Here is a 13719-nt window from a genome sequence, read left to right as displayed (position 1 = left end):
AGAGACAACGATAAAGCCCATGTGGATACAGCAGAACTGATGGCATGAGCCATGAAGATCTGAGCCCCATTTTGGAATTAAAGAGATAATTTAAATAAACCTGAAGATGCAACACCAGCTTGGTATCTTGAGCTAAAAGCATCCCATCTTGGTGAATGAGCTGATGTCTGTGTGACATACAGCCATCGAGAGAATCATTGAAGAGGCTGATTAACAGCGAAGCTGTCTGTGAATGTTCATTTAGGGGCTACATGATGTTATGGAGGATAATACTTTAATTAATGACCTCTCCAACACCAACCAGTTTAATGGCACTAAACAAGTCATTGCTGTGTATCTTAAGTGCTTCTTAAAGCCCAGTTCAACTTGCATCGTTCACACGTTGAGATTGACTGGTGATGTCTGAAGAGGGCTTTTGAAACACATCGGGAAAACTTCTTTTGTCAAGACTTCCCAAACACTTCAGCAACATTTATTCTAAACATCCTCTTAGGCTTACAATTTTTAAAAAAAGTGACGGGTGTGCTGCCTTTCCTCTTGAATACCTTACAGCAGTCATTCCCCAACTTTTCAATGACCACACACAGTTCAATGAGTCAAACAACTGCAAAACGCACCCACTTTTTTCAACTGAACTGACTGCTCATAACCATCTCATTTACTTGTACTTTTTAAGGTTACCGTCTTTCTAACGAGCTTTACAACAGAGTGCATACAACAAGCTAAAGAAGGATCAAAAGCATTAATGTTTCAAATCCACTGACAAAATTACACCTTTGACTGCGAGCGTAGACATGCTTTCAAAATCTGCTCAACTACTCCTAACTATTCACAGCACCCTGAGTCTGTTCTGCACACTGCAGCCTGTTCAGGGGTCTGAAGTTTGCAGACAATATTTCATGTTTGTAACAAAAGGCTAATTGATATTAAATAACTGAACTGATATATAATTAACATTCAATGGATCACAGCAAACAGTGTGCAGTAAATTACAACTTGCCAGGTTAGTGGGAAACATTGGCCTGTTGGTGTGTGCAGAGCCATTTGATTTGAGGAGGAACTGATGAGAGGTCCACGCACAAACCTAGCTCCTTCTATTGTGTTTTTTTAATGTACACAAGTGTTAAAAGTGTTAGATCTCAGAGCTATACCATTGGAAATGGCAAGTGTACAGTAACAGCAAGTATCCTCAAATACTCACGTACCACAGTCAGTCAAAACTAACACAAAGACACCTCTTCGAATGTCAGCTTCAAAATGCAGCCTGTCCATAGCTCTACACATTCCCTTTTTCTCTGAACTTCAACTTTTGCAATGAATCTGAAGGAAGTGAACAAATTATGCATCCAGTTCTAGACTTGCGTATGTGCCAAGGGGAAGCAGAATTCAACTTCAAGTGAATCCCCTGCCGCCGAATGTTGTCAAAGGCCCAGTTTTGACCTGAAACCTTAAAGTCTATCGGTGATAATCAGGATTAGCTTGTTCTTCCTTTGCATTTTAGTATTCAAACTCATTCAGGTGGGCTGCAAATATCTGCTGGATATCCACCATGATTATCAAGAAGGAAGTCTTCACATTGAATTTCACTCCTTTCTACAAAATTTCACTTGGACAGTTACCTTGGCACACCAGTTGAAAACCACTGCCTTAAATACCAAGAAAAAGCCAATGGTTGGCTTTTAGCCTCTTGCTAGAGGTCCTGCTTGGTCAGCAGGAGGAACCAGGGGAGTGAGGCCTAGCATCAGCCTTTGCAGGGAAGATAACAAACATTGCCTCCAATGCACTGGACATCTTGATGGTGTCTGAGCTTTCCAAGCAAGGCACGGAAGGTTAAAAGTAAACAAAAAAGCAAAGAAAGTAAAGTAAAAGTGGTTGGTGTAGATGGGTTTCAGGCTCAGGAGTCCAAGTGCCCTGTTACTCTGCACCATCTTGACCAGAGGTTTTTCCCTGGAGCATCGGAGGTTGATGGGTGACCTTACAGAAGTTTATAAATAGGGTAATTAGACAAGATCTTTTCCCTGAGGTGGGGGAGTCCAGACCAAGAGGGCATTGGTTAAGGTGACAGCAGAAAGATTTAAAAGAGTCCCGTGGGACCAATTTCTCACGTGGTGCATGTACAAGCTGCCAGAGGAAGTGGTGGAGGGTGGTACAATTACAAATTTTAAAAAGCATCTAGAGGAGTACATGAATTGAAAATGTTTGGAAGGATATGGGCCAAATGCTGGCTGAAACTTTGAAGTCTATCTGTGATAGTCCAACAGTTTAGGACATCTGGTCAGCATGGATGAGTTGGACCGAAGGATCTGTTTCTGTGTTGTATGACTCTAAGAACAGAAGGCTTCAGAGACTGAAGAGGGTTATTATCAAGAGACATTCTCCATAATTTATAGAGTGTTGTGCCTACATTGACATGACTGCACTTTACCAAGAAGGTAAATATTGAGATTTGTGGCCTTGTTGAATAAAGATTTGGAGATCACAGCACAGCAAGGCCAATGTGCTGTCTGTGCCACCTTGGACAACCGACATGGCAAGGGAAATATGAAGTAACAGGAGAGGGAGCATTTACAAAGATATGTCCCCACTCTATTACGTCTACACCTAGTTCAGATACTGAGTAGGGAACAAAACAGTTCAGCGGGTATTGATGACATTTTGCAAGCCCATTTCAAACGAGGAACCCAGAGTGACCACGGCAGTTACCTGAACTTCCAATGGAGCAATTTACCACTCTCCAGTGTGGGGTTGGAGGTCACCAGTCTCCTTATGTTGGTTAATATGGGCATCAGGCTCTGGGTCCCCGTGTGAAACAAGGCCAAGGGAGATTCCTCCACACACCCTTGATGTGACTTGTGTGTTAACAGACAGGTTCTTCAGTGTACCAAGCATTGGGTTGATGAAGAATAACAACCTTCTTCAGAAGTTTAGGGCTGTGAGGGCACCATCCATCTCCACTGGGACAGACCAAGGACACAATCATTCTTTTCAGGAAGGTGGCACATTTGGTGACCCTTTAACCCTGTATTGGCCCACTGGCCAATGCCCATACATTTCACTGTGAGGTTTCCCCTTCAAATCCAACATTAAAGCAGTTGTGACACTGGTGCTCATAATAGGTTGGTCGCCATTGACGCAGTACATTCACCTTCATTCTTCCCTTCCCTTCTCATGGGGAAGTGAATTGTTCTGGCTTTTCCTGAATCTGCTTCACAGGGGAAGGTGTATCGTTCTTTTGGGAGTCAGCAATGGTATCAATGGAAGAGTTAGCAGCAGTGTGTGGCCACCATATGAGAATGTGTACAAGATTTTAATGGAGCATTAAGTATATGATAGCTTTGGGTGATTGGGGATCAGGGATCGCTATGTATCTGTAAAAACTGTGGTAACTATATAAGTCGAAGCAATCTCTGGCCTGTTGTGTGCAAATCACTACAAATTGCCTTTAATTCAGCTCCTTATTAAGAAATCTCACAATCAAGTACTGAAATATGATTCAAACTTCATTGCAGGTAGCAACTAAAATAAAACCCCTCAAGTGAGCAACTTAAGCCTCACAACTCAACTTGGCTATAGTCAGATTAATAGTGGAGTTTAGCGACAATTCCTCCAACAGTTTGTGTCTCTGGAAGTGTTCTGGGTTCAATCCTTGTGCAGTGTCGTTCTTCAAAGTTCTGCTGCTGAAAATTCCTGGTGTTAAATTCTGACACAGCTTTCTCTCTTTGAGGTTTGAGGTGTGAATTTATTGGTGATCCTTTAGATTCTTCCACCCCCAACATCAGTTACACTTCTAGAGTCCTCAAGTCTGTGGGTTGCCTTCCTATCAGAAGTAACTCCCCTGTCCTTGTTACTTTTGGTGTTAGCTGTCTGTTTGAAACAGCTGCCCTGTAATTTGCCCCTTCACTCTCGAACATTCCTTCTGCAGGCAGTCTTAATTGCCCATTTGTCACGAGACAGCAGGTTATTATACAATGTTACCTTTCTCTCTCTCCCAAGAAGCAACTTGTTCATGTTGCTTTGACTCCTTCTTCCCAGGAATGTTAATTAGCACATTGCTTTTAATTCCTTTATAACAATTTCTCCTTGTTTATTTCATCTTGGGAAACAGTTAGTTCCAGAAAGAGCTATTGTTGGTTCTTTCAATCCATGAAATTATTAAAAGTTTTGAAGTTTACATCGTCAGAGGCTGGAGTCAGCACTGCCTCCTCAAGAGATAAGAGTATGTAATGTGTGTCTATGAGTGTGCATGAATGTGATGCCTCACATGGTTGATTGGATTTGCAATGTGCCTGGAGTGATATCATGCCTGCAAAAGATGTAATAGATGCAATGAGAAATGTGAATGTCAGTGCATTGTTATTCACTGGGAGTTCTATTGAGGTTATCATGCTGGGTGTAGTTACTGGGAAATGTGCTTGACTGCATGTTTATTCATACAATTCCATGAGACATTGGAGCCAAGTCCTGGGAGTAAAGCCTCTGGCTCTGACTTCCCAAGTAATCTGCCCTGTATGAGGGGGTCTGTGTGGCTTCCTTCCCCACTTGTAGTGGATTTGCCTTCTCCTGGCTACCTCCTCCATTAGCACCTTCAATGCCACATCACAGAACCTGGCCATTCCCAGTACATCCTTCCACTCCCAGCCATCGCAACCATCATCAATAGAAGTGACTGAAGGCAGGCTACATACACAGTTCCAATACATTAGCTTCTAACTGATGTTTGTATACAAAATAAGTTTCAGTGTCTACAGACATCTTTAAATTACTAATTCATTGAAAATTACATGCTAAATCCAGACTTTAAAAAAGGCATATCTTATGAGCACACAATCTAAAACCCTTAAGACTTCTGAAAAATAAAACACCAACATTGAAGTTAAAGTCTATCAATTATATTAACAAGTCAGCAATACTTATATAGCAGGTTGGGGTTTGGGAGGTTGTTTCGAATGTCTAAACTACTGATAGGTGAAAGGAGTCTTTCAGAATCAAGAACAAGTGGCATAATGAGGTAAAATGCATCAACTCTTTGACCAGTGTCTGAAACTAGCACCAGAAGAATGAGGCAAATGGCTATCTTGCCTGACAGTTATAGCTCATCAATACAATGGACTTAGAATACACTCAGTATTTTCGATCAGGAGGCCATTACACAAAATGATGCTACTACACGATATTTATTTCTGCTCTGCAAAGGGAGTCTTTTACTCAACAATAGGTTTCATCCTGGCAAAAATATGATTTCAAATCTTCACTCAGTGGGGCGGCACGGTGGCTCAGTGGTTAGCACTACTGCCTCACAGCATCGGGGTCCCAGGCTCAATTCCAACCTCGAGCGACAGCCTGTTTGGAGTTTGCACACTCTCCCTGTGTCTGAATAGGTTTCCTCTGGGTGCTCCGGTTTCCTCCCACAGTCCAAAGATATGCAGGTCAGGTGAATTGGCCATGCTAAATTGGCCATAGTGTTAGGTGCATTAGTCAGAGGGAAATGGGTCTGGGTGGGGTACTCTTCGGAGGGTCGGTGTGGTCTTGTTGGGCCGAAGGGCCCGTTTCCACACTGTAGGGAATCTAATCTAATCTGAATCTAATCTAACATGGCAGCTGTCAACAAGGATGTGGTTGAAAGGCCTATTTTGGGATGTTGGTATATAATCTAGGCTCAATGACACAGAAAAGCCATTTTCTCACAGCTGATGTCTTTCAGAGTAGGTGTTAAGCTGAAATGCTGAACAGATAGATGTTAAAAGATGTTTTCAAGGGAAGTTAGGGAGTTAGCTGTTGGTTAATGTTTTGCCCCTTTACTGAATCATATCACTAATGTTTGAGGATTTTTATGTGCATAATAATTAGCTTGTGTATTTTCTTAAATATTAGTAGTGACTGGTGTGGAATTTAACATGCAGCACTTGAAAAGGCTGAGGAAGGGAAGAGAATCAGATAAATGCACTTTTTTTTTTCAAAAGGAGACATGATGTTTAGCTTTTCAGCACTATCAGGACAATGGTAATTGTAACCATTTGGCAATATGCATACAAATTAACATAGCAATCACGAGCAAAAGTAGGTCATTGAATAAAATCATAGCTCCTCTGACTGTAACCTGACATTCCTATGCTGCCTACCCCGATAACCTTTTACTCTCTGCTTAACAAGAATCCATCTAACCCCATCCTTAAAAATGTTCAAGGATTCCGCTTCAGGAAGAATGGTCCAAAGACTCTCAATGTTTAAACGGAAAACATTTGCCGAAACTCTGTTTAAAATTGATTGCCCGTGCGTTTTAAACGGTGATCCCTTGTTCAAGATTATCCCAGTCAAGGAAGCATCCTTTCCACATCTATCCTGGTAAGGCCCTTCAGGATTTTATATGTTTCAATCAAGTCACCTCTTGCTCTTCTAAACTCTGGCACATTGCTAAATCTTTTGGTATTCAAACAAACATCAAGCATTCTTGCTGCGCAACATGTCATAATTTACATAAATTTATTTCTTTACGTCCAGTTGGTGCCATCGAGTCAAAAACACCAACTAATCCATCGTAGCTCCTGGCAACACAGTAGTAGGAATGAAACAAAATTGCTGCTTGTAGAGACTTGGAGACTCTCCACCTTGGATTCTTTACACGATCAACAGCGAGGGGAGTGTACTTCAACCTTCAGCTGGATCTTTTGCAATCACTTCAGCCTGACAACAGACTGGCTTTCAGTTCTCATAACACAGCCTGGATGGAGATGCGGTGGATATCAGAGAGTGTGCATGCTGGAGAATGCAAATGAACTGCTTGCCTTAACTCAAGTTGCTATCAGACTCACCAGACAGCTCAGCCTGCATTATGACAAAGCATATTCCAGCAAGTATGATTTCAGGCAACGTTCAGAGGAATTGTAAAGCCAAAATGTGAGCAGATGTTAGCAGTGGTGTTGTCATCTAACTCACATTGCACTTATAGCAAGGCTTTATATCATCAAAGTTGGATGGCAATCATTATATCAGTACATCTGATTTAAATAATAATTTAAATAAATATGTTTCCTTATGTCCTGTTGGTGCCAGCAAATCAAAAATGCCGATTAGTCGATCGCAGTTCCTGACAATTTAGTATCTGTACATCTGATTCCTTTATATTCAATATTATATGATGTTAGAGAGTTTTAAGAAGATTTGTTGTTCAGGCTACAAAGCCAAAAGGTTCATTTCCAGATGTTTCGTCACCTTACTAGGTAACATCTTCAGTGGGCCACCAGGCGAAGCACTGCTGCAGATTCCTGCTTTCTATTTAATTGTTTGGGTTTCTTTGGACTGGTGATCTCATTTCCTGTGGTGATGTCATTTCCTTTTTTCTCAGGGGGTGGTAGATGGAGTCTAACTTGATGTGTTTGTTGATAGAGTTCTGGTTGGAATGCCATGCTTCTAGGAATTCATATGCATGTCTCTGTTTGGCTTGTCCTAGGATGGATGTGTTGTCCCAGTCAAAGTGGTGTGCTTCCTTATCTGTATGGTTATCAAAATACCGTGCAAGAACTGTAACAAACACTACATTGGACCAACAGGCAGAAAATTGCCACCAGAATACATGAACATCAACTAGCCACAAAACAACATGATGGTTATCAAAATACCGTGCAAGAACTGTAACAAACACTACATTGGACCAACAGGCAGAAAATTGCCACCAGAATACATGAACATCAACTAGCCACAAAACAACATGACCCTCTCTCACTAGTATCTTTACATACAGATGAGGAAGTACACCACTTCGATTGGAACAACACATCCATCCTAGGACTAGCCAAACAGACAGCACGAGAATCCCCAGAAGCATAGCTTTCCAAATGGAACTCTATCAAAAAACACATCGAGTTAGACCCCCATCTATCACCCCCTGAGGAAACAAACAGGAAATGGCATCACCACAGGAAATGGTCACCACACAAAATGACATCACCAACTTAAAGAAACCCAAACATATAAATAGAAAGCAGGAATTATCAACAGTGCTTCGCCCGGAGGCCCACTGAAGATGTTACCTAGTGGGGTGACAAAACTTCTGGAAATGAACCTTCTGGCTCAGCGAGAAAATCTACATCCAGAACCTCAACCTAAGCTACAAATCTTCTCAAAACCTGCTATGAATCTTCCAGCTCAGCGAGCAAACCTACATCCATTATATGATGTGGTTTGTGGTATTCTTTGTGCTCGTCCATGTAACGTGTACAATAAATAGATGCGCTGTTGTCGAGATAGACAGCTTGAAGTTATAACATCAAATATCTACACAGCCATAACATCATAAATTCCAGCTGACAAGCAGCAACTGACATTCACCTGACACAAGTGATAGATAATGACCATCCCCAACTAGAGATCTCTAACCATTGCCCTTGATTTCAAAAGCATTATCACCACTGAACCCCACACCATCAACTTTGGAGGGGCTAGCATTAACCAAAAATTTAAATGGCCCAGCCTTATACATTGTGGCTAGAAGGAATGATCAGAGGCTAGGTATTCTGCAGTAAGGAATTCACCACTGGACTCCCTAATGCCTGTATATTATCTACAAGGTGCGAGTCAGGAGTGGAGAAGGGGTGATGCTCTCCATTTGCTTTGGCGGCTTCAATTCCAACAACATTCAAGAAGCTCAACACTACTCAGGATAAAGCAGCTGGCTTGATTGGCAGCTCATCCATCACCTTCAATATATTCCCTTCACTACAGATATACAGTGGCAGCAATGTCCCATCTACAAGTTGCACTATAGCAACTCATCAAGGCTCCATCGACAGTCCCTTACAACTCACCACTTCCACCACTTAGACGACCAGGGGCAGCACGTGCATGGAAACACCATCACTTTCAATTCCACTCAAAGTCACCATCATCACTTCAAACTATGTCAGCGTTCATTCACAGTAGCTGGGTCAACATCTTGGAATGCCCTCCCCAACACCACTGTTGGTGCTCCTAAACCCCAAGCGGTTCAAGAAAGCAGCTCACCACCTCCACGTCCAGGGCAATTAGGGACGGACAATAAATGCTGGGCTAGTCAGCAATGTCCATATCTCTTAAATGAATAAAAAAGACTGATCTCTGTCCCTTCAAAGATACAGCTGAGTTTTTGCAGTATCTACTGTCAAACTTCTTATTGCTAAATATGTATTGTCCTTCAAGATACTTGCCCAATTTGACCTTGAAGTTACATATAAAATCGCTATAGTTAAGCTACAAAAGAAAATAATAGAAATTCCCAAGTCATTTTGCACTGGATTTATTTTCATTGTACTTCTCCATTAGACTCTGACAAACACTTACACAATTAGTAAATATGCCAGAAAAGTGAATAAGAAATGCCGAAAAAAATGACCAAATAATCAGATACTACACTTTAGCAATTAATCTGAGCCAATGACCTTTAAGGGTAGTACAATACGTAATTTATTTTCCTCTTTCATGCAATATGAACTTTGCTTGCTAAGCCAGTGTTCATTGTGCATCCCTATTGTCCTTGAGAAGCTGACGCTAAGCCACCTTTTTGAAACACTGCAATTGACTTGGTCAAGGTAAAGATCCAGTAAATTCCTCTCTGACTCCATTAAGTGATTGAAACTAACAGAGGGCACCAATTTGGCCTTAATTGGTTGGTGCAAAATACCCCTTATGGCACCAAAGGAAATGTAGTAGCATACTCTACAAGAATCTCAGGGAGTCCCTCTCCCACTGCAACTCCCAGGTCATTTCCTCTGCTCTGAAGCTCTTCAACCATGTCGTGAAACAAACTTGGTACCACATCCACATTTGCCGACCTGCCTATCTCCTTTTCGACCTATCCACTCCACCCTCTCCTCCTTGACCTATCACCTTCATCCCCTCCCCCACTCACCTATTGTACTCTATGCTACTCTCTCCCCACCCCCACCCTCCTCTAGCTTATCTCTCCACGCTTCAGGGTCACTGCCTTTATTCCTGATGAAGGGCTTTTGCCCGAAACGTCGATTTCGCTGCTCGTTGGATGCTGCCTGAACTGCTGTGCTCTTCCAGCACCACTAATCCAGTATTTGGTTTTCAGCATCTGCAGTTATTGTTTTTACCTATACAGAAAACTGTCTGTTTAAATGGGATTAAAGAGGTTCAGCGCTGTTAGGAAGGGAATTTCCAGTCATGAGCAGCATCAGTGAAGGAACAGTGATGTAGTTCCAAGTAGGATGGGTTACCGTTAGCTCAGAAATGAACTTCTTTGTGGTGATGCTCCTATTGTTCTGCTACCCTCTCCTTTCAAGACCACAGCCTGAGATTTGGAAGATGGCATCCCAGCAGATTTGGCAAAGGTTGCTGCACTGTATCTTGCACATGATATGCACTGATGCCAATCCATGCTAATGTTGGAAGCAATTAATGATTAAAGTATTAGAGTGGGTGCTGACCAAGTGAGCTGCTTTGTCCTGGATGGCAGCAAGCTTTTTGAACATCAATGAAGTTGCACTACTTCAAGCAAGTGGAAAGCATTTTATCACAATCCTGACTTGCGCCTTGTAGATGGTGCAAAGCATTGCAGACTCAGAAGGTGAGCTAGTCACTGCAACATTTCAAGTCTCTGACCTGCCCTTGTAAACACAATATCTGTGTGATTTAGTTTCTGGTCAATAGTTACCCCTCAGCTGTTGCTGGTGGAAGACTTGATGATGATGATGATGATGATGATGATGACGACAACGACGACTACTAAGTAGAGATGGTCAATTTCCCTTTCATTGTCATTAGCTAGCATTTGTGTGGTACAAATGTTAGTTGCTAATGCCATGGCTACAAAGACTGCTAAAACTACGCAAAAGTACTTTAACCCAATCGAACATGGCAAACATAGAGTTAAGACTGAGCTGCTGCAATGCCACATTAATTACTGGCTTCATCACAACAGTTCCTTCTAATGGTGACCAGTTGGAAATAGAATTTCATTACACATAAGCAAGTTATGAATTAGTTACCCTCTCTGGCCGATCCTGACGACTTGGAGATTCTCTCCATACTTGTTCTTGATCCACTTGATACCCTGCAGTTGGGGATCGATCACAAGTGGCCAGCGCTCACAGTTGGTCAAGATGGTTGCATTCTCTGTGGACATTCTGTCAGCTGGGAGGCCTTCATTCTGCCAGGTCGCAACATCAGCATCATCTGTCAGCATGGTCAAGGGATCCAAGTCAGAGGTTACAGGGATCGGAACCTGAACATGGGAAAACAAGTGTTGGACACCATCGTGAAGACCATAGTATGAAAGCACAGAAAGGTTTTTCCTTTCTCTTCCACCTTTTTTAAAAATCCACTTACTCTTCTAAAGCAGCTACGTTTCTGGAATTGCTGTAAATATAGTGAATCAATATTTTCTGAAAGCATTCATTAATGTTTCTCCCAAGTGGTTTGATAATGCTGGATGAATGCCTGGAAAATGATACAGAGTAAACAACCTGCTGGTCTGTCAAGCCCATCTCACACAGTCTCATGCAGCACAGACTTCCTTCCCCACTCAGAACTACTCAAGCTCCTGGAAGGGGTAGAGAAACAGGTGCAAACCCAAGTTCATTAGAGAGAAAGATTCAGGAAATTTCTCTCAGATTGCCTGAAATGATTGAAACTAACAGAGGGCATCGGATTGGCTTTAATTGGTTGGTGCAAAATATATCTTATACTTGGCATAAAATACTTGGCACAGACAGAAATGTAGGAGATAGTGGGGACTGTAGATGCTGGAGAGACAGTGTTGATAAAGCGTGGTGCTGGAAAAAGCAAAGTAGGTCAAACAGCATCAGAGGAGCAAGACAGTCAACTTTTTGGGCATAACCTTTCTTCAGTACTGGGGAGGGGGAAGGGAACGGAGACATAAATGGGGAAAGGTAGGTGGGATGGTAATTGGTGGGTGAAGGTAGGAGGTGATGGTGATAGGTCAGAGAGGAGGGCGGAGCAGATAGGTGGGAAGGAAGATGGACAGGTGGGTAAGGTCAAGAGGGCATATATGATTCAGAGGGCTGGATCTGGGATGGGGTTGGGGGAGGGGAGATCTGGAAACTGGCGAATTCAATGTTGAGTCCATGTGGTTGTAGGTTCCCCAGGCAGAAGATGAGGGGTTCTCCCTTCAGTTTGTAGGTGGCCTTGTTTAGATGGTGGAAGATGTCCAGAATGGTTATGTCCTCAGTGGAGCAGGAGCAGGAGGGGGAGTTGAAGTGGATGGCCACAGGAAGATTAGGTTGGTTGATACAGATCAGATCGGTAAAAACAATGACTGCAGATGCTGGAAACCAGATTCTGGATTAGTGGTGCTGGAAGAGCACAGCAGTTCAGGCAGCATCCAAGTAGCTTCAAAATCGACGTTTTGGGCAAAAGCCCTTCATCAGGAATAAAGGCAGTGAGCCTGAAGCGTGGAGAGATAAGCTAGAGGAGGGTGGGGGTGGGGAGAAAGTAGCATAGAGTACAATGGGTGAGTGGGGGAGGGGATGAAGGTGATAGGTCAAGGAGGAGAGGGTGGAGTGGATAGGTGGAGCTTCAGGGCAGAGGAAATGTACCTGGGAGTTGCAGTGGGAGACCAGAGGTGTTCCCTGAGCTGTTCTGTGAGGTTGAGCTCGATCTCGCCGACGTAGAGGAGACCACATTGAGAACAACAAATGCAATAACTGAGGTTGGAAGATGTACACATACATAGAAAACTGTCTGTTTGTATGGGATACATGAGGTACAAGGTGGTGTTGGCCGAGTGGCATTACTGCTGCACTGTTAATCCAGAGACCCCAGGTAACGTTGCAGGGACACAGGTTTGAATCCCACCAACCTGGATGGTAGAATTTGAATTCAATAATTCTATATGTGACTCCAGACCCACAGCAATGTGGTTGACTCTTAAATGTTCTTTGGGCAATTAGGGATGGACAATAAATATTGACCTGGCCAGCAAACCCCTCATCCCACGCTTAAATTAAAAATAAGGAGAAGCATTGCAGTGATTCAAGAAGAGTTAGGTGTAATACTTTACAGTGGTTAGTGCAAGGGTAAGTTTGGATCTTGACAAATAATAAATGATTTGAACTGAAGAATAGGACACACAATCCTCAAACTTGCTGATAATACAAAAGCAGGTTGGTTGCAAAATAAGGAGGAGGACTGTAATGACTTCAGGAATGCATAAGATAACTTAGCTGTACAGGCAAGGAGTTGGCAGCTACAGGTTTGAATGGAGAAGAATAAATAATACAGTTGGGGAGAAAAACAGTGCATGGGATTATACAATCAATAAAAGGCATAAGTGATGAAAAAAATTCACAAGTTCAAATATTTCATTCTCTGCAAATGTGAGTACAATAGCAAATTATTTCACATAATTAATGCCTTTTTAATTATTTTGTAAGACTAAAGTTGCAATATTAACAGAGTACATTTAGAGCAATGTGCACAATTTCTGTATTTAATTTTCAAAAGCCATTTAAAAAAAAATTAACAAGTCAACACAACTGACAAAGAGAAGCAGTGGTTATGGGAAAAGTCCAGAGACACTGGGATTCTTTCCAGTGAAGCATTCATGATGATCCTTCGAAGATGTGTTCTCTGTGTTGGGAAGATCAAACACAAAGTGGAAAACCACTTTCTGGAATATTTGCTCAGTCCACTAACATAACTCCAGCCTTCTGGTTGCTTGCCATTTTACCCCAACATCTTGCTCTCATGCTCGTAGAAATATCG

At 42.3% G+C, this 13719-nt stretch overlaps 1 protein-coding gene across 2 annotated transcripts in view; it reads right to left on the bottom strand.

Moving 5' to 3' along the window:
• Positions 1 to 13719, bottom strand: part of dnah9 (dynein, axonemal, heavy chain 9) — a 507475-nt gene that overhangs the window by 170142 nt on the left and 323614 nt on the right. For both annotated transcript variants that reach the window (XM_072558306.1, XM_072558307.1), the window contains exon 53: positions 10983 to 11218. In XM_072558306.1, the coding sequence (XP_072414407.1) occupies positions 10983 to 11218 (236 nt within the window). The remainder of the gene's footprint in view (positions 1 to 10982; positions 11219 to 13719) is intronic.

The sequence above is a fragment of the Chiloscyllium punctatum genome, chromosome 39 (assembly GCF_047496795.1).
Source record: "Chiloscyllium punctatum isolate Juve2018m chromosome 39, sChiPun1.3, whole genome shotgun sequence".
NCBI classification, from domain to species: domain Eukaryota; kingdom Metazoa; phylum Chordata; class Chondrichthyes; order Orectolobiformes; family Hemiscylliidae; genus Chiloscyllium; species Chiloscyllium punctatum.
The sequence above is the reverse complement of the archived record's forward strand: the minus strand, read 5'-3'. Positions and strand labels throughout refer to the sequence as shown.